Here is a 21448-nt window from a genome sequence, read left to right as displayed (position 1 = left end):
GACAGTGATGGGGAAATATCCAGGTTCTCCCTTATTCCCACTCTCTGATCTCTTGTCATGTCAGAAACCCAGCAGGGAGCCAACAACAAAGCGAGCTGGCAAAGTAGTCCACAGGGGCCCATGGCCAGAGATATAGGGCAGAGAAGAACAGAGAAAGGTAAGGAATGACTCCCAGGGAAAACACCCCAGGAACTTCCTTATGGAAATTGTAGAAGTAAAGACAGAGATTCTAGGCAATCAGTGATACAAAGAAGCAGCCCCCCACCCCCAGCACAGGATAGAATGGGATGAGAACACAAAGGATTGGAGAGTACCACAAACAGGAACAGACCCTGGTGAGATGAGGATGGTGGGCATGGCCAGGTCAGGCTTCGATATATGTTTTCATCAGTTCCTAGGAGGAATAAATTGAAAGTTTGTTTCAGAAACTGATGTATGGATTGTGCCATTCTCCCTTAAACCTTTTTTCATAAAGTAGGAGTTGAAGATCCCCTCCAGGTATCCATATAGAGACCATGCGGACTTGGCGGATCCCATGCAACCCTTGCAGTCAAACCCTTACTGACAGAGTGGCGGATTGGGGTCAGCTATATCCCTGGCTAAGGGGGCCTTGGCCAGACCATCTCACTGAGTGTCCCACATGAGGCGCTTGAGTAACTGGCAATGGCTTATACTGACTCCCATGGCCATAGAGGAGCTGCCTTTGTCCCCAGAGCTGCCCCTGACCAGTGTCCTTACCTTAGTGTCTACAAAGTCTTGCTGCCTCGTCCCCACCTCCTCTTCCTCCACACCCTCCCTCTATATGTCTGTTCAGTCTGTTTCATTGGTCTTCCATGAGGATTCCATGTCTGATTCTTCGCCACCTCCTCCTACTGTCGGTATTCTTTTTTCTGCCTCTTTCTCTGCATATATTTCCCAATTTTTGTCTCATGCTTCTGTCTTTTCCATTAGATTACCAGAGTGGTATAGGGTTAAGAATGTAGGCTCTGTCACAGCCAAAAGGTAAAAACAACCCATCATTGACTGATAAATGAATAAGCAACATGTAATATATCCATACAAGGGAATGCTCTTCACTAATAAAAAGTAATGAAGGATTTATTCATGCTACAACTCTTGTTTGTAAAATCTTTAATTTAGATTTCTAAATCTAAATTACTTCCTGGCAGTTAGTTGTAGCATGAATAAATATAATAGAATATTATGCAGAGATGCCTGGGTGGCTTGGTTGAGTGTCTGTGTTTGGCTCAGGTCATGATCCCAGAGTCCTGGGACTGAGTCCTACATCGGGCTCCTCACAGGGAGCCTGCTTCTTCCTCTGCCTATGTCTCTGCCTCTCTCTCTGTATCTCTCATGAATAAATAAATAAAATCTTTAAAAAAAAAAAAAAAGAAAATATTATGTCGTGTGAAAAAAGCCAGACCTGAAGGGTGTGTTTATGTGATTCCATTTAAATGAAACATCTGGAAGAGGTAAATCCAAAGATTCAGAAACTAGATTAGTGGTTGCCAGAGGCCAGGAAAGAGGGACACTGGGAATGATATGGAACTTCCTTTCGAGGTGATCAGAATGTTTTGGAACTAGATAGAGTTAGTAGTTGCACAACATTGTAAATACACCAAAGATCACTAAACTGTACACTTTAACAGGGTTAATTTTATATTATGTGAATTTTACCTCCATTAAAACACACACACACACACACACACACTCACAATGCCTGGATTTGCCCTTGCTCATTAGACCCCAGGCCAGCTACACACACGGTCTCTGCAAAATGGGCACATAAGCAATGCTAACCTCCAGTGGCCACCTGGCCACTAAACCTACAATTGCCAAAGTAAATGTTCCACCAGGGAGATGTCAATAACATGGTTATTTCTATATTGTCTTTTAACCCCTTCTTCTGTTTCATTTCCCTCCTTTTCTCTCTCAAAGTACCCACATCCACCCCTCCACCTTTCTACCACTTCCTCTTTTCTCTCTGTGTGTGACTGGCCTTCTCCTTGAATATCCGAGCTTCTGAACAACATCCCCCACATTGAAATGGGTCCCATCTGCCATCATTTGATGTTGATCATGGGCCCACATTCTTAGCCCTTCACAGATCCACACTGATCTTCTCCTACAGGTACCTTTCTAAATCACAATTACTTCCTGGCTGTTAGTCTGCTTAAATCTGGTTTACTGACACACTGGGTTTCTGTCCCTTTGTCTTGATTATTGGGCCAAGAATCTCTTGTCATAGCTACTCCTCCAGGATTTGGTCTCTGGTTAGACACTCATGCAAACACTCCTTCCTGCCTTTTCCTTGGTCCTTAACATTTCTTCCCTGATGCCCCAAATCCACTCAGGACTCGGGCCTGAGTTCCCTTTCTCCTTTTCTTCTTTGCAGATGAGAATTGGTGTTTATTGGCTTGCAATCACCTTGTTCAAGGCTCCGTTGGATATTAGGATTCTCGTCCACCTCTTCTTCATAGCTTTCTCCATAATGAATTTTCTCTTGGACCACTAAAAAGAGGGAGACAGAAGGAGACAATTAGCGATTCCATCAGAGACCAGGAACATCTCAAAATTACAGTTAACAACTGTAACTGTAATGGCCCTTAGGTCACTCCAAGCTCAGTGCTTCTGATCCTCCTTACAAAATTTCCCCACCATCCCTGGGATAGAAAAGAGAACTCTCAGCAAAAGAGTCTACGTTTCCCACACAGAAAGGAGCCACTCCGATGTAAGGATAAAGGAAACATCATGATTCTGTTACTCTTGTAAAAGATTTTGTGGATGGCCAGGAAAAGTCTATATCAAAGCAAATAATAGATGTGAAATGTGTTTCTGAACTGTTCAAACTGAAAGGAAGGAACAGAGAAGAGCGAGGCTCAGAGAGAGATCCATGGGTATGAAAGAGAAAGCAGCTTAGGGAAAGCTCTAAGGATGCTGCTAGAGGAGAGGAGGGTTGGGGCAGGGAAGGTGAGTGCTTCCCAAAGAGACAAAGCAGAGGACACCTGGAGGAACAAGATAGACCTCCCAGGGGCCCAGATCCCAGGAGCAAAAGAAGGACACTCTTCAGCTCTGAGCAGGGAGCACAGCTTGCAATGCTGGAGGATGGCCCACAGGCCTGCCCCAGCAGCTGGGGAGGCCACCAACCAGGGGAGGCAGGGACATCAGCCCAGCGCCCCTGCCTGTAGGTGACCCAGCACACATAGGAGGAAAGAAATAAGCCAGGAAGCCTGAATGGGGAAGAGAGGGAGGAGAGGGAGATGGGGCCATGTCTACAGGGATTCCAGGGAGGAGGGGACACCAGGGAGGAAGAGAACCTGCTGCCCCAGGGCTCATGGCAAGAGCTCCTCCTGGGGTAGGGCCTGCTAGGGTGAGTTCCACAAGACAGTGGGAACCATGGGTGCTTTGTCATCCCACGACCTGGACTCAGATCCTGGCAAAACCAGGTGGAAGAAAGGAAGAGAACAAAGGGAAGGGTTGAGGGATCAGTGTGAGCGAGCAGTCCCACGGGGGCTCAGGGGGCCCTGAGTGTGGGATGAAGGTGGGCACCAAGCAGCAGGAAAGAGTGCTATACCCCACTCCACAGCCCCCAGATTCTTGACTTTGGGTCACTGACCCATAGCTTCTGTGGACAACAGAGTCTGAGAGGCAATAGCTGCTACCTCCCCAGGGGCAGGTGGGTGGCAGCAAGTGTAGGTGCAGGTCCCCCCCAGCTGGGAGAACCTGGAACCTAATGCAGGTGATGTGGACACTTAACCTGGAGAGAATCAGAGTCCCTGAGATGTGGGCAGTAACCACCATTCCCTTTGTTCCCATGGCCTGGGACATCCTGGTCACATATATAATATTGCCTTAATTGCCTTTATTCCATTTCTAACTGGACTGATTTGCTATAGAAATTACTTTGTTTTTTTTTTGTTTGTTTGTTTGTTTGTTTTTTTGGAGAAATTACTTTGTTAATTAGATTAAGGTTACTATTGACACAAGTTAACAGACTACATGCTTTACCACAGCTTTTTAATTTCCTTGCTTATAAGAACTGTTGATATCTCTTTATTGCCTATTAATAAAATTCCAATTGCTTAGCTTTATATGCTAGATTTCCTAAAATCTTCTTCAAATTTATCTCTCATGAATTAGCCCTACAGTCTGCTTCTCACTCTCTGAGACGAATTGAATTTGTCTTTGAAGACACACTAGATCCTTTCACACTACATGTGTGATCCCATAGTGTCAGCCCTCCCCAGGCCATGGGAATGTTCTTCTTATGATGTCTCTATCCCTTATCTGGAGAACTCCACTGACACCAAACTGTGCTGGAATAAAACATTTTCTAGGTAATTAAAAGAAAAGTATATATATATATATACATATATATATATATTTATTAAAAGCATTCTCTTAACTCTTACAAACCTTAAAATAAAGTAAAAAATTTAAAGAAATAAAATAAAATCATGCCTTCCCAGGAAAAAAAAATGGAGAATCAAACCTTTAGTTTTGTATAACACCTGGCAAAGCATTGTTTGGTGATTATTTGAATAATGTTTGTTTCACCCCTTGTGGAGAAAGAGTTTAAAAAGCCTATTCTCCTTCTCTAAGGGTGAATTTGACCTTGAGTTAACTTTCTGGCTCATAACTCTGGAAACCTGGTAATGATGGCCTTTCTTCTACTAGGTCATCATTGGCCTAGTTAAAAACCTAGTTTAGGGTTAAAATGACTAGTAAATTGCATGTGGATGGGGAATGACTCTCTACAGACTACAACATGCACTTGGTCTTCCTCCAAAGTGGTGACTTATAACTAGGTTTGTCCCTCGTGAGGTCCTGAAAGTTATGACTACAGCACTATTATGTGACATATCAATACCCATAGGCATGGTGCTGCTAAGCCAGGGTGAGTCCTATATCCACAACTAAGCTGACACCGAGGCGGGTAGTAGTCAACTTGGTGGACTGCTGTGTGGGTTTCCACAAGAAGTCCCACAGACAGCCTGCACTGTTGGGATGCTGTTTCCTGTCATTTGTCCTTCTAAGTAAATCTGATGCCACTTTAGCTCTGGTTGTCCTGTGAGTCTAAATGCTCAGTTAAGCAGACCTCTAGGTGAGTATTGTACCATAGCCATTATGCCATTAACTTTGAGAAGGTTCATGATTTGTGTTTTCTTAACTATTATGTCCCCACTGCCCCCGCACTGTGTGTGGCACATTGTAGGAACTCAATATATACTTGTCCAAAAAAAAAAAAAAGTTTGACCCTGGGCATCAAAAGGTAGATAATAAACCTAATTACCATGTTCGAAGTTCCTATAAATGCCATTTAAATCGGGATATTCTTGCACGTTGACCTCGCTGAACAATGCTTCCAAAAGTGGCAGGTTAAATGTCTTCTCCAGTTCATTGAGAACATTATACACCACTTTTTGTACAGGGATCAGGTTTCTACAAGATTCTTGACAGTCCTTAAAACATATTGAATGGAGAAAATGTAAATCAGACTTCCAGATTACAGAAGAGCCCTAGAAAGAGATTGTATGGATAATGTCTTCCAATTTTCCTCCATCAGTATCTTCTCATATAAAGTTTAAGAATTTCTATTTATTTGTATAGATATTAAGTGAAGCAAGTAGATTCCTTCCTCCTTAAAAATATTCACTTGTGAAACAGATCTCACCCTCATTAACTTCATGTTTTAGAAATAGAATAAGAGATGATGAGCAGCTGTCCTGTTGCATGGACAACCCTTACCGTTTTCCTGGGACTGACTTGGCCTGGAAGAACTCAAGGAAACCAGATGATAGTTCTCCACTTTTGGGAACTTGGCCATAGAGAAAGCATATTAATAGGGCAAAAAGGAGACTTGCATCTCTGTATATCTCCAGCAATGCCTATTGCTAAAATCAATCCCAAATTCCAAGACTCCACAAATACCATTACAAAAAAAAAAAAAAGAAAGAGAAAAAAGAACCCTAAAAACCTAAAACTGTTAGAGAAAGAATAACAATCATCAATTCTCAAATTTTGTCCTAACAGGGTATCAATTCCCTGTAGGTTTTAATGTTCTCAGGTCTAAGGACTCAAACTGATGTCCACTGAAGTGATATGTGTCAATTATTATTTTATTAAATTATAATTAAGTTATACATCAATTCATTAATTACTTTATTTATTTATTTATTTATTTATTTATTTATTTATTTTAATGGAGTTCAATTTGCCAACATATAGCATAACACCCAGTGTTCATCCCAACAAGTGCTCCCCTCAGTGCCCATCACCCATTAATTACTTTTAATTCTCAGTTCATACTATATTCTTTGCATTCCTACAAGGCATTATACATCTATGGAGCACTCCCGCTTCAGATTTAGCCCATTTGCTGTGCTATTCAACCCAAGTCCAGTGGGCGGCACAGAGAAGCAGGGCTGTCTCTGGGGACAACTAAGTCTCCTTTCCCTTTTTACCTTACAGAAACAGCTGCAACAATACTTGAAAAAGTCTCCCACTCATAGGAGACTCCTCAGTCAGTTAGTTGTGCTTGATGTTTGGGTCAAGGATATCAAAATATAACTTCATTTGGGGCCAGTTTACCAGACTATGAGATAATAAACATCACTTACCTCATACATTTTATTGGTGATGAGTTCACGGTCCCGGAGACCCTCAAAGAAAGGAAATGGCTTTTTTATTGCACTTGAAATCTCCACCTTGTATCTTTTGAAGTGTTTGAATAGAGTCTCATAGACAAGTTTCTCCTCAATGTTCTGGTCTTCTATAGTTGCCCTAGAAAGGAAGGATACCATGTGAAAACTGTCATTGAGATTCCAAGATGCTTGTGGTGGCTGTAAGATTTATATATGAAGGATAAGCTGGGAAAAGCTAACATATATTAAGTAAGTGGTCCTGAGCAGAAACAGAATAAATGTAACTGAAGCAATGAGCAAAAATACGATGAAGAAAGAAAGCATGGAGGTCAAAAAAGACTTAAACATGGAACTGAAAAAGTCTATTCAAGTCTGTCTGGATCAAAGCCATTGTAAAGATAACTTCACATATCTGAAATATTTTGTAATTAAAAAAATTTAAATTTAAACAAAATCCAGATAGAAGGAAAAGAGGAATAAAAAGCAATGGAATAAACTATACTCCAATAAAACTAGGAAAAAAGGAAAGCAATGGGATAAAAGTCTAACCTTGAAAATAATTAAAACTAAGAGAAAAATAATATTAGAAAGATAAAAAAACCCAGCTCTTCTCCTATAGTTGTTCAAAGAAATACCATCCTGCATTATAAAACTAATTTATAAAGGATACGGTGTGGTTAACAATGACATGAAACAGCATAAATAGATAATATCACAAGAATATCAAACATTTCTCCTGGGACATCTGGTCCTGCTTTGTGTTAATATAAGTCTGTGCTAGTGTTATATATAGTGAATTTTTCAGGCATCTGAATTTCAGAAATCACTGATGTTTCCTGTGAAAGTAATTTTAAACCCATCTATAATTCCAATTTTTAGTTGATCATTTTATTGCTCTGATAATAATGTTTTAATCAACATCTTGTATTATGAAGACTCAGAAGCTTTCTTTGTCAAACCAAAAGAGAATTATTGCCACTTCCCAGTACTTCGTATGCCTCAGGGAATAATAATGTCACATTATTGTGTCAAATTCCTGCAAAAGAGATGTTTCAGTTCAAAGATTGCAGATGGAAAAGAAGCACTTGTCTTCTCTTTTATTAAAAGCCCTGCTAAAATGATAATAAAGAAATTGGATTCACAATGACAAAAAGAATGGTGGGGCAATGAGCACAAAAGAGATTTCAATCAAAATCTTTCTGATAAAAGTGGCCAATAGAGTGCTAATTGCTCTTGTAGGTGGAGGATGCTTCCAGAGATAAGAGAAACAAAGCATGCCCTGAAGAACCCTGAAGAGGCAGCAGAGATCACAAGGAAGATAAAACTGAAACTGAAAACTTACAACAGAACTGTGCACCTCTAACCCCTCAACCTACAAACTAACCACCTGGAGCCAGGCAGCCTCTCAAAGGCAAACAAAAAGGCTGACTTTTCTACCGCCATGTGTGAAGTTTGTCCCTTACTGGGTTTTCTATATGTGGAATAATACATCATGTATGCTTTGTGCCTGACATTTGTTCATCATCCATGCTATTGGATGAATGGTAGTTTGTTCCTTTTTGCAGTTGAAGGTATTCCATTGTGAGGACCTACCACAATTTGCTTATTCATTTTCCTGTTGATGGACATTTAGATTGATTCCAGTTTGGGACTCGTATGAATAAAGCTGCTGTTCTTGTACACATCTTTTTATGGCATGATGTTTTCATTTCTCTTGGGTAAATAATTAGGAGTGGATCATTGCGTGAGTGTGCTTAGCCATTTTAGAATTTGCCATACTGTTGCTCAAAGTTTATTAGAGGTAGTTTTTCTAATTTTTAGCAATTCTCATGTGTATGATGTGGTATCTCCTATAATTTTATTTTGTATTCCTTTAATGACTAATGATGTTGAGCATACTTTCGTATGCTTATTGGCAATTCATGCATTTTCTTTTGTAAAGTGTCTGTTCAAGTCTTTGACCTATATACATTGTTGGGTTGTCTTTTACTACTTACTGATATGTAGCAGTTTGTTTTATATTGTGGAAAGAAGTGTTTTGTTTGATTTATGTATTATGAACATTTTCTTCCAGCCTTTGGCTTGCTTAACCATGTGTTCTGATGAGGAGAAATTTTTAATTCTGATGAAGCCAAATCCATCAATTCTTTTCTTCTGTGGTTAATAATGTTAATGTACTAAGAAATCTTCGCCTACCACAAGTTAATGAAAATATTCAAAAAGCAACTTACAATGTAAGAATGTGTCTATTGCTGGATTTTCTATTCTGTACCACTGATCTATTTGTCCATCCTCATGCCAATAGCATATTGGCTTGCACACTATAGCTTATTGAAAGTCTTGAAGTCAATTAGGGAAAAATTGGCTTGGCTTTTCTAGGTCTTTGGTTTTCCATATATCTCTTAAAATCAATTTGTCAATTTTTATAAGAAAAGCCTTTTGGATTTTTATACGGTTTACATTGAAACTTCAGACAAATTTGGTGACAACTGTATCTTAACAATATTAAGCTCCAATCTGTTAACATTTTATAGCTCTCCATTTATTTAGTTTTCCTTAATTCTGCCTAGAAGTGTTTATAGTTTTCAGTAAAGAAGTCATACACATCTGGGCTGGGGAATTTAAGAAACAAAAGAGATCAACAAAGGTGAAGGGAAAGAAAAACAAAATAAAAACAGAGGGAGACAAACCATAAGACACTCTTAAGTACAGGAAACAAACTGGGGGTTGCTTGAGGGGAGGTGGGTTGGGGGGAATGGGTAACTGGGTGGTGGGCCTTAACGAGAGTATGTGATATAAAGAGCACTGGGTGTTATATACAACTGATGAATAACTGAATTCTACCTCTGAAACTAATAAAACACTATATATTAACTAAATTGAATTAAAGAAAAGAAGTTATGCATACTTTTCCTTAAACTTATTCCCAATTAGAAATGGTGTTGCTTTTTAAGTTGGTATTGCTTTAAATGGTATTGCTTTTTAAATTGCTTGCTATAATTGTATGGGAATAAAACTGGATTTCAAAAATATTAACCATGTATTTATAAGCCCTGCTAAATTCTTGTATTCCAGTTATGTATTCGTAGATTTCTTTTGGGTTTTATAGAAAATAAATAATCATGTAATCAGTAAGCAAAATTCCTTTTCTTTTCCCAACAATTATTTTTCTTTCTTATTGTACTGGTTAGGACTTTAGACACAATGTCGAAGAAAAGTGATGAGAGTTGACTTCCTTGTCTTGTTTCCAATCTTAGAAAAAGATTAGTATCCACCATTAAATATGATGTTTGCTGTATACATTGTGTGTGTGCGTGTGTGTGTGTGTGTGTGTGTGTGTATTTTTAATGAGACTGAGGAAGTTGCTGTCTATTCCTAGTTTGCTGAGAGTTTTCTCATGGACAGATGTTGAATATTATCAAGTGAATCTGCTGAGATATTTATATGATTTTCCTTCTTTATTCTTTAATTTAGTGAATCATATCAATTGATTTCCAGAGCCTTCTTCTAAGTAGGAACAGTTAACCACAGGTCAGAATAGTTTTGAGAAAATTCTCAAATATCAGAAAGAATAACATACAAAAAGAGAAAAAGTTATCCCAAGAGAAACATAGATATTGTAGGAAATGAGAAACTTTCAAAACCTCCAATATTTTTAGAGAGATTTGAGAATACACACTGCACCACAGGATATAAAGAAAGAGAAAGTGACTGCAATCTTAGCTAATTTTTAAATTGATTTTTAGAAATTTACTAAAATGATTTTAAAATAAAGTTGAAGAAGTTTCCCAGAAAATTAAAAGATTAAAAGGAAATAAAAGTAAATCTGAAGGAAATATAAGAGCATTAAGATAGGTTTAGGTGGTCTAATAGCCACATAATTGGAGTCAAGAAAGCTGTGCAAGGAAATTGCAGAGGAGGAACATATCAAGATAATTACTTTAAAAAGATGCCACAGAGTAAAAGGACATGAATTATTTTAAAGAGTAGTTAGAAAAATGAATTTAAAAAGACATAAACCAGGCAGCCCCAGTGGCTCAGTGGTTTAGCACCGCCTTCAGCCCAGGTCGTGATCCTGGAGACCCTGGATCCAGTCCTGCGTCAGGCTCCCTGCATGGAGCCTGCTTCTCCCTCTGCCTGTGTCTCTGCCTCTCTCTCTCTCTCTCATGAATAAATAAATGAAATCTTTAAAAAAGTTAAAAAATAAAAAATAAAAAGACATAAACCAAAGCACCTCATTATGAAATGACAACACCTAAAAAATGAAGAGAAAAATTTAAAAGCTCCCCAAAAGAATAAAGAAACTTGTCAACTATGGAGGAATGATGACAAGAATAAGTTGAGAGAGACATCTCATTAGTAACAGTGACTGTAAAGCCATCTCTTCAATACTCAGGTCTAATCAAGACAAATTCAGATATGTAAGACTAAGAAATTTTACTTTACAAACATCCACCTTGAGTATTTTTCCTACAATTTTTTCTATTTCCTTTATGTATATAAAAAGTTTTAAAACTAAGTCATCTAGTATGGTTCTAGTTTATTTATTTATCTAATAAATAGATATCTAATACTGAGCAGCACACACCCACTCTTAAAAACGTTCAATAAGGGGTGCTGGGGTAGCTCAGTCAGTTAAATGTCTGATTTTTTTTTTTAAGATTTTATTTATTTATTCATGAGATACACAGAGAGAAAAGCAGAGACACAGGCAGAGGGAGAAGCAGGCGACTTGATCCCCAGACCTGGGATCAGGCCCTAAGCCAAAGGCAGACACCCAATCACTGAGCCACCCAGGCATCCCCAAGAGTCTGACTCTTGATTTGGCCTCAGGTCATGATCTCAGGGTCCTGAGATAAAGCCTTGCTTTGGGGTTTGTCCTGGGCATGGAGCCCGTTTGTGATTTTCTTTCTCCTTCTCTCTCTGCCCTTCTCACTCTGCCTTCCCTCACTTACTCTCTCCCTCTAAAATAAATAAATAAATAAATAAATAAATAAATAAATAAATAAATCTTTTTAAAAATCCAATATGTTAGATTCAGAAAAATAGGCAAGTAATCCAATATTGAGGAAGATGTAAAAATTAGAAGCCAGCAGATCTAATCCTGAAGACATTAAAAGGAAACCCAAGATAGCAGTCCAGCAGCAGCTCAAGGACATTCTCTGATTGGAACAAATGATGATTACAATGTATAGATGAATGCAATGAATGACAGTAACATCGTAAGGGTTGGGATGAAGGAATCAGAAATCCTTTGTTAAAAGGTATATGTGCTACAGATGAAATGGTATGGAGTGTATACTGAAATCTTTAAGCAACCACTAAAAATATTTGAAAAGAAATACAACTGACATGTTAATAGAAGAAATAAAGTGGGATCATATAAAATGCTAACTTAAAACCAGACAAGGCAGAAAAAGAGAAGAAAAAAAGAAACAAAGCAAATGCAAGGAATAAAGAACAATAAGCAAACATAGTAGATATTAATACACTATACAAATAATTACATTCAGTGTGAATGGTCTACATACTCCAATTAAGAGCAGAGATTGTGGGGGAAATAAGACGGCAGCACAGTGGGATGATCCTAGGCTCATTTTGTCCCTCGAACACAACTAGATATCTATCAAATCATTCTGAATACCTGAGAAATCAACCTGAGGAGTGATAAAACAAACTCCAGGACTAAAGGGAGAGAAGAGGCCACACTGAGGAAGGTAGGAAGTGCAGAGATGTGCAGAGAAACAGATGGCGTGGGTGCAGCAGAGGGGAGGGACCCCTGGTTGTGGAGGCAGGTGTGAGAGAGAGAGAGGATAACACAGGGATACACACAAGGAGAACACTCCCCCAAAGCCACTGGCTAGGAAAATGAGAGGTGGGCTTATTTCCAGGAGTTCTTATAACCAGCAGAGCTTGAAGGCTAGAGTTTTAAAGGTCAGTGGGCCTGGCTGAGATAGAGCCCCAAGGGTGCTGCCCTGCTCCTGGAGAGAAGGCAGGGAAACAACCCTGGGACAGACAACACAACCTGAGGATCACCTGGGCATGCAGAGGGGAGATTATTTGCTCTTCTTGGAGTGCAGCCTTGAGAGGTTGCATTCACAGAGATGCCTCTCCAGGGACAAAGTTGCCAGTGAATACCATTTCCATCCCACAACCCTCAGCCTAAGCATGGAGCTATCTGACTAGGCAGCTTAGTCCCAATATTGGCTGTCTAGTCTGCTTGCTCCAAGTCCCACATCCCTACACTCTGACATGACTGCCCTTTTCAGTGAGATGTCCTTCAGTCCCAGCACAGTGAGACCCTCTCCCAGAAGATGAGCATAGGTCCCCATCATAGCACATCTCTAAAGTTTCAAGTGTTAAGGATTTTATGTTTTGAGAGAGAGAGAGAAAGAGACAGAGAGAGAGAGAGCAGGGGGAGGGGCAGAGGAAAAAGGAAAGAATCTCAAGCAGACTCCAATCCAAGCACAGAGCCTGATGCAGGGCTCGATTTCACCCCTAGATCATGACCTGAGCTGAAATCAAGAGTTGGTTGCTTAACTGACTGAGCCACCCAGGCACCCCAAGTTCAGAATTTTAAAAGTCAGCAGGTTTCACTGAAATGGAGCCTGGAGGGCACTGTGCTGCCACAGGAGAAAAGGCAGGCAAGCAACCCAGAGGCAGACAGCATGATAACAGCTACCTGAAAAAGGCCTGGGATGCACAGGAGGAGATTAATCACTCTTCTAGGAGTGCTATCCCAAGAGCAGCAAGCATAGAGACCCCTCTCTGGGGACAAAGTAGCTGGCTGGTGCCGCTCCCACCTCCCCATCCCTAAGCATAGACACAGAACCACCTGCAGCAAACAGCACAACACTGACACTGGCTGCCTAACCTGCTTACACCAGGTCCCATGTCCCTGAGCTTTGCCAGTACTGCCTTTTTGGTTAAGTTTGCCTCAGTCCCAGTACAATGGGATCTTTCCCTAGAAGATGAGCAGAAACCCCTGTTCATACCATGTCTCCCAGTCAGATTGTTCTTCAAGGCTTCAGGTCTAGTGGAAGTAGCATCAGATTTTCATTTAAGAAGCAGTCCAGAGCATATCTAGTTAAAACTTGCCAGACTCTGACCAAGGACCAAACACTGCCCACTGCAGGCAAGGAGAGCCTCTATAAATGACTGCTCTAAGAGATAAAGCAGCCAAAACACAGCAACAGAATGTGCACAGCACACACCAGAGACACTCACTGAAGCACCAAGCTCTGTACACTATATGACCTCTTCTTCATAAAGACATTACTCTCAGAAGCAGGAAACATAATGGGCTTTTCTAACGCATAGAAGAAAATAGAGACTTAAATAAAGTGCCAAGATGGAGGAATTTATCCCAAATGAAACAATAAGATAAGGTCACAGCCAGACATCTAATTGAAACACATATAAGTAATACACTTGAGGGAGAGTTTAAAGCAACAATCATAAGGGTACTCACTGGGCTTGAGAAGAGAATGGAAGAGTTCAGGGAGGCCCTTGCAGAGATGAAAGGGTTAAAACACAGTCAGAAATGAAAAATGTAATAACTGAGATTTGAAACAGACTGGATGTAATGACCACAATGGAAGAAGCAAAAGAACAAATAAGTGAACAGAAGATAAAATAATGGAAAATAATGAAGCTGAACAAAAGAGAGGAAGAAGAATTACAGAACACAAGAATAGACTTAGGGAACTCAGTGACACCATAAAGTGTAATAACATTTGCATCATAGGAGTCCCAAAAGAAGAGAGGAGGGGACAGAAAATTTGAGGAAATAATACCTGAAAACTTCCCTAGTCTTGGGAAGGGAACAGACATCCAAATCCAAGAGGCACAGAGAACTCCCATCAAAATCAATAAAAGCAGGCCAACACCAGGACATATTGCAGTTAAATTTGCAGAATACAGCATAAAGAAAAAAAAATCCTAAAAATAGCAAGACAAAGGAAGTCCCTAAGTTATAAAAGAAGGCCCATAAGGCTAGCTGCAGATGTCTCAACAGAAACTTGACAAGCCAGAAGAAAGTGACATTATATATTCAATATGCTGAATGGGAAAAATCTGCAGTCAAGGATACTCTATCCAGCAAGGCTATCATTCAAAATAGAAGGAGAGATAAAGAGTTTCTCAAACAAAAACCGAAGGAGTTTGCAACCACTAAACCAACAAGAAATATTAAAGGGGACTCTGAGTGGAAAGGAAAGAACAAAAGTGACAAAGACAAGAAAGGAACAGAGAAAATCTCCAGAAACAATGACAGAAAAAATAATAAAATGGCACTAAAGGCATATCTATCAATAGTTACTCTAAATGTAAATGAACTAAATACGCTAATCAAAAGATATAGGGTATCAGAATGGATTAAAAAAAACAAACAAACAAGATCTATATGCTGCCTACAAGGAACTCATGTTAGACCAAAAGACACATTCAGATTGAAAGTGAGGAGATGGAGAAACATTTATCATGTAAGGATGTCAAAAGAAAGCCAGAGTAGCAACACTTAATCAGACAAACTAGATTTTAAACCAAAAGCATAATAAGAGATGAAGAAGGACATTATATCATAATAAAGGGGACCACCCTGGGTGGCCTGGGTGGCTCAGCGGTTTAGTGCCATCTTTGGCCCGGGGCCTGGTCCTGGGGACCCGGGGTCAGGTCTCGTGTCGGGCTCCCTGCATGGAGCCTGCTTCTCCCTCTGCCTGTGTCTCTGCCTCCTCTCTCTGTGTCTCTCATGAATAAATAAATAAAATCTTAAAAATAAATAAATAAATAAATAAATAAATAAAATCTTTTTAAAAAAATAAATAAATAAAGGGGACCACCCAACAAGAAGATCTAACAATTGTAAATATTTGTGCCCCCAAAATGGGAGCACCCAAATATATAAAACAATTAATAACAAACATAAAGGTACTCATTAATAACGATACAATAATAGTAGGGGACTTTAACACCCCATTTACATCAATGGACAGATAATCTAAGCAGAAAATCAACAAGAAAATAATGGCTTTGAGTGACATACTGGACCAAATGGAGTTAACACATATATTCAGAACATTGCATCTTAAAGCAACAGAAAGCACACTCTTTTCAAATGCACATGGGACATTCTCCAGAATAGATCACATACTAGCTCACAAATTAGGCCTGAACAAGTACTAGAAGATTGAGATCATACATTGCATATTTTCTAACCAAAATGCTACAAAACTCGAAGTAAACTACAAGAAAAAATTTGGGAAGACTACAAACACATGGAGGCTAAACAACATGTTACTAAACAATGAATGAGTCAATCAGGATATCAAAGAAGAAATTTAAAAATACATGGAAAAGAAAAAGACAAAGGAGTGCCTGAGTGACTTGGGTAGGCATCCAACTCTTGATTTCAACTCAGGTCATGATCTCAGGGTCATGAGATTTAGCCCCACATTGGGCTTTGTACTGAGCATGGAGCCCATTTAAGATTCTCTCTCCCTCGCCCTCTGCCCCCGCCCCCTGCCCATATGCACTCTCTGTCAAAAAAAAAAAAAAAAAAAAAAAAAAAAGGAAAAGAAAAAATATGTGGAAACAAACAAAAATGAAAACATTATAGTCCAAACCTTTGTGATGCAGCCAAAGTAGTCATAAGAGTGAAGTATATAGCAATACAGGCCTGCTTCAAGAAGAAAGAAAAATTTCAAATAAACAACCTAATGTTACACCTAAAGGAGCAAAAAAAAAGAACAACAAATAAAGCCTATGGCCAGGAGTAGAAGGGGAATAATAAAGCTTAGAGCAGAAATAAATGATTTAGAAATTAAAAAAAAAAAACACACAATAGAACAGTTCAATGAAGCCAGGGGTTGGTTCTTTCAAAAAATTAATAAAATTGATAAACCCTTAAACAGACTTATCAAAAAGAAAAGAGAAAGGACACAAATAAATAAAATCACAAACAAGAGAGGCAAAATAACACCAGCACCACAGAAATACAAATTATTGTATGAGAATCTTATGAAAAACTATATAACAACAAATAGGGTAATCTGAAAGAAATAGACAAATTCTTAGAAACATAAACTACCAAAAGTGAAACAGGGAGAAATAGAAAAACCTGGACAGAATGATAACCAACAAAGAAATTGAATCAGTAATCAAAAATCTCCCAACAAACAAAAGTTCAGGCCAGATGGCTTCACAGGTGAATTCTACTACACATTTAGAGAAGAGTGAATGACTATTCTCCTCAAACTATTCCAAAAAACAAGAATGGAAGGAAAACTTCTAAATTCATTCTATAAGGCCAACATCACCCTATAAACCCAAAGACTCCATTAAAAGAGAGAACTACAGGCTAATATCTCTGATGAACATGGATGCAAAAATTCTCAATAAAATACTAGCAAATCAAATTAACAATACATTAAAAAATAATTTACCACAATCAAGTGGGATTTATTATCAGGCTGCAAGAGTGATTCAATATTTGCAAATCAATCAATGTGATACACCACATTAATAAAAGAAAGAGTAACAACCATATAATCCTTTCAATAGGTGCAGAAAAAGTATTTGACAAAATTGTGACAAAAAACCCTCAACAAAGTAGGATTAGAGGGAACATACCTCAATATAATAAAGGCCATATACAAAAAATCTGCAGCTAATATCATCCTCAATGGAGCTTTCCTTCTCTAGTCAGGAAAAGACAGGGATGTCTACTCTCACCACTGTTATTTAACATAGTACTGGAAGTCCTAGCCACAGCAATCAGGCAACAATCAGAGATAAAAGGCATCCAGATCAGCAAGGAAGTCAAACTTTCACTATATGCAGATGACAGGATACTTTACATGGAAAACCAAAAACACTCCAACAAAAATTTGCTAGAACTGATACTCCAATTCAGTAAAGTCACAGGATACAAAATCAACATACAGAAATCTGTTTCATTTCTTTTACCAATAATGAAGTAGTGGAAAGAGAAATCGAGGGATAAATCCCATTTACTCTTACACCAAAAACAATAAGATACCTAGGGATAAATCTAACCAAAGAGGTAAAAATTCTGTACTCTGAAAACTATAAAACACTGATGAAAGAAATTGATAAAGACACAAATAAATGGAAAAACATTCCATGGTAATGGATTAGAAGAACAAATTGTCAAAATGTCTGCTGTCCAAAGAAATCTACACATTAAATGCAATCCTTATCAAAGTACCAACAGCAATTTTCACAGAGCTAGAACAAACAATCCTAAAATTTGTAGGAAACCACAAAAGACTGAATTACCAAAGTAATGTTGAAAAAGAAAACCAAAGCTGTAGGTATCATAATTCTGGACTTTAACTTATATTACAAAGCTGTAGTGATCAAGACTGTATGGTACTGATAAAAACAAACACAGAGATCAATAGGACAGAATGGAAAACCTGGAAATAAACCCACAACTATATGGTCAATTAATCTTTGACAAGGCAGAAAAGAATATGCAAGGGGAAAAGAGTATCTTCAACAAATGGTGTTGGGAAAACTGGATAACAACATGTTAAAGAATGAAACTGGATCACTCTCTTACACCATACAGAAAAATAAATTCAAAATGTATTAAAGACCTAAATGTGAGACAGGAAACCATTAAAATCCTAAGGAACAAAGGCAGTAATCTTTTTGACATTGGCCATAGTGACTTCTTTCTAAGTATGTTTCCTGAGGCAAAGGAAACAAAAATAAACTATTGGGACTTCATCAAAATAAAAAGCTCTTCACAGTGAAGGAAACAATCAACAAAACCAAAAAGCAACCTTTGGGATGGGAGAAGATATTTGCCAATGACATAATTGATAAAAGGTTAATATCCAAAAACTATAAAGAACATTTAAAACTTAACACTCAAAAAACAGATAATTCTGTTAAAAAAGCAGGAGAGGCAGAAGACATAAATAGACATTTTTTTCAAGAAGACAGACAGATGGCCAACAGACATATGAAAAGATGTTCAGCATCATTCATCATCAGGAAAATACAAATCAAAACTACAATGAGGAGTTAAAAATAGACCTGCCCTGACCCAGCAATTGCACTGTTGGGGATTTACCCCAAAGATACAGATGCAATGAAACGCCAGGACACCTGCACCCCGATGTTTCTAGCAGCAATGTCCACAATAGCCAAACTGTGGAAGGAGCCTCGGTGTCCATCGAAAGATGAATGGATAAAGAAGATGTGGTTTATGTATACAGCGGAATATTCCTCAGCCATTAGAAACGACAAATATGCACCATTTGCTTCAACGTGGATGGAACTGGAGGGTATTATGCTGAGTGAAATAAGTCAATCGGAGAAGGACAGACATTATATGGTCTCATTCATTTGGGGAATATAAATAATAGTGAAAGGGAATAGAAGGGAAGGGAGAGGAAATGGGTAGGAAATATCAGAAAGGGAGACAGAACATGAAGACTCCTAACTCTGGGAAACGAACTGGGGGTGGTGGAAGGGGAGGAGGGCGGGGAGTGGGGGTGAGTGGGTGACGGGCACTGAGGGGGGCACTTGGCAGGATGAGCCCTGGGTGTTATTCTGTATGTTGGCAAATTGAACACCAATAAAAAATAAATTTATTATTAAAAAAAGAATTAAAAATATTAATGTTAGAAAAAAAAACTACAATGAGATATCACCTCATACCAGTCAGAATGACTAACATTAGCAACACAGGAAACAACAGGCGGTGGCCAGGATGTGGAGTAAAGGACACCCTCTTGCACTGTTGGTTGGAATGCAGACTTGAGTGTGTGTGTGTGTGTGTGTGTGTGTGTGTTTATATATATATGTCATGAAAAAGAATGAAATCTTGCCATTTGCAACAATGTAGATGGAGTATTATGCTAAGCAAAACAAGCCAGTCAGAGAAAGATAAAATACTATATGATTTCATTCATATGTAGAATTTAAGAAACAAAACAAGCAAACATAGGGAGGGTAAAACAAGCTGATGGCTACCAGAGGGGAGGTGGGCAGAAGAATGGGTTAAATAGGTGATGGATATTAAGGAGGGCATTTATTGTGATGAGCCCTGGGTATTTTATGTAAGTGATGAATCACTAAACTCTACACCTGAAATCAATATTACACTGTATGTTAACTATCTGGAATTTATTTTTATTTTTTTTTAATTTTTATTTATTTATGATAGTCACACAGAGAGAGAGAGAGAGGCAGAGACACAGGCAGAGGGAGAAGCAGGCTCCATGCACCGGGAGCCTGACGTGGGATTCGATCCCGGGTCTCCAGGATCGCGCCCTGGGCCAAAGGCAGGCGCCAAACCGCTGCGCCACCCAGGGATCCCCACTATCTGGAATTTAAATAAAAACTTGGAAAGAAATAAAAAAGGCGAGATTGCCAAAGTGGCTGCAAAAACAAGCCTCAACCACATATTTTCACCAAGAAAAGTCCATAAATATAAAGACTCAGGTTAAGAATGGAGAAAGACATACCATAATAACACTAAAACAAACAAACAAACAAAAAAGATGAAGCAGCTATATTATTTCGATACAAAAAAACTTCAGAACAAGAGAAATTATCAAGGAGAAAGAGAGCATTTCCTATGATAAAGGGGCCAGTTTTCTAAGAAGACAATCCATAACATATATCTACCTAACCACACAGAATCAAATTATGTAAGGTAAACGTTGATAAATGGTAATAGAAATAGACGAATCTGTTACTATGATTGCACACATGAAAAGCCTTTTTTAGTAGTTAATAGATCAAGCAGATAGAGAAGCAGTAAGAATGTAGTTGACCTGAACATCACTATCAATCAACTTGATCTATTTGACATTTTTGGAATACTCCATCCAACCACAGCAGAATACACGAATTCCTCAAGATTACATGGAATAACGATCCTCACCAAGACAGGCCACACTGTAGGTCATAAAACACATCTTAACAAGTTTAAGAGAATAGAAATCATAAAATGCATGTTCTCAGACAATAAAGGAATTAAAGTACAAATCGATAACAGAAAGAGGTAGAAAATGCCCAATACTTGGAGATTTAAAAATATACTTCTAAATAATGCCTGAGTCAAGGAAGAAATCTCAAGAAAAATTAAGACAGATTTTAAACTACATAAAAATGATGCACAACTTATCAAAATTTGTGGGATGCAGGGGCACCTGAGTGGCTCAGTCAATTAAGCATCTGACTCTTAATTTTGGCTCTGACTGTGATCTCAGTTTACACTGAAGACCTGTATCAGACTCTGTGCTGGGTGTGGAGCTTCCTTAAGATTCTTTCTCTCTGTGCTCCTTCTCCCACCCAGCTCGCTCATCTGCACATGCCCAGACACTCAAAAAAAAAAAAAAAAAAGGGGGGGATGCAGAAAAAGCAGTGATTAGAGAGAAATGCATTCCATTAAATGCGTATATTAGAAAAGAAGAAAGATCTAAAATCAATAATAAGTCAATCGGAGAAGGACAAACATATGGTCTCATTCATTTGGGGAATATAAAAAATAGTGAAAAGGAATAAAGAAGAAAGGAGAGAAAATGAGTGGGAAATATCAGAAAGGGAGAAAGAACATGAGAGACTCCTAACTCTGGGAAACGAACTAGGGGTGGTAGAAGGGGAGGTGGGTGGGGGGTGGGGGTGACTGGGTGACGGGCACTGAGCAGGGCACTTGATGGGATGAGCACTGGGTGTTATTCTGTATGTTGGCAAATTGAACACCAATAAAAAATAAATTTATATATATAAAAAAATAAAAGTTGTCTTTGAAACAAAAAAGT

At 38.6% G+C, this 21448-nt stretch overlaps 1 protein-coding gene across 9 annotated transcripts in view; it reads right to left on the bottom strand.

Moving 5' to 3' along the window:
- Nucleotides 1-21448, bottom strand: part of SP100 (SP100 nuclear antigen) — a 98779-nt gene that overhangs the window by 57598 nt on the left and 19733 nt on the right. For all 9 annotated transcript variants that reach the window (XM_077869165.1, XM_077869166.1, XM_077869170.1 and 6 more), the window contains 4 exons: nt 6621-6783; nt 5294-5462; nt 2428-2511; nt 332-394 (listed from right to left, as the gene is read on the bottom strand). In XM_077869165.1, the coding sequence (XP_077725291.1) occupies nt 332-394; nt 2428-2511; nt 5294-5462; nt 6621-6783 (479 nt within the window). The remainder of the gene's footprint in view (nt 1-331; nt 395-2427; nt 2512-5293; nt 5463-6620; nt 6784-21448) is intronic.

Source organism: Canis aureus, chromosome 24 (assembly GCF_053574225.1).
Source record: "Canis aureus isolate CA01 chromosome 24, VMU_Caureus_v.1.0, whole genome shotgun sequence".
Classification (NCBI taxonomy): domain Eukaryota; kingdom Metazoa; phylum Chordata; class Mammalia; order Carnivora; family Canidae; genus Canis; species Canis aureus.
Note: the sequence above shows the minus strand (reverse complement) of the source record. Positions and strands in the feature narration are given on the sequence as shown.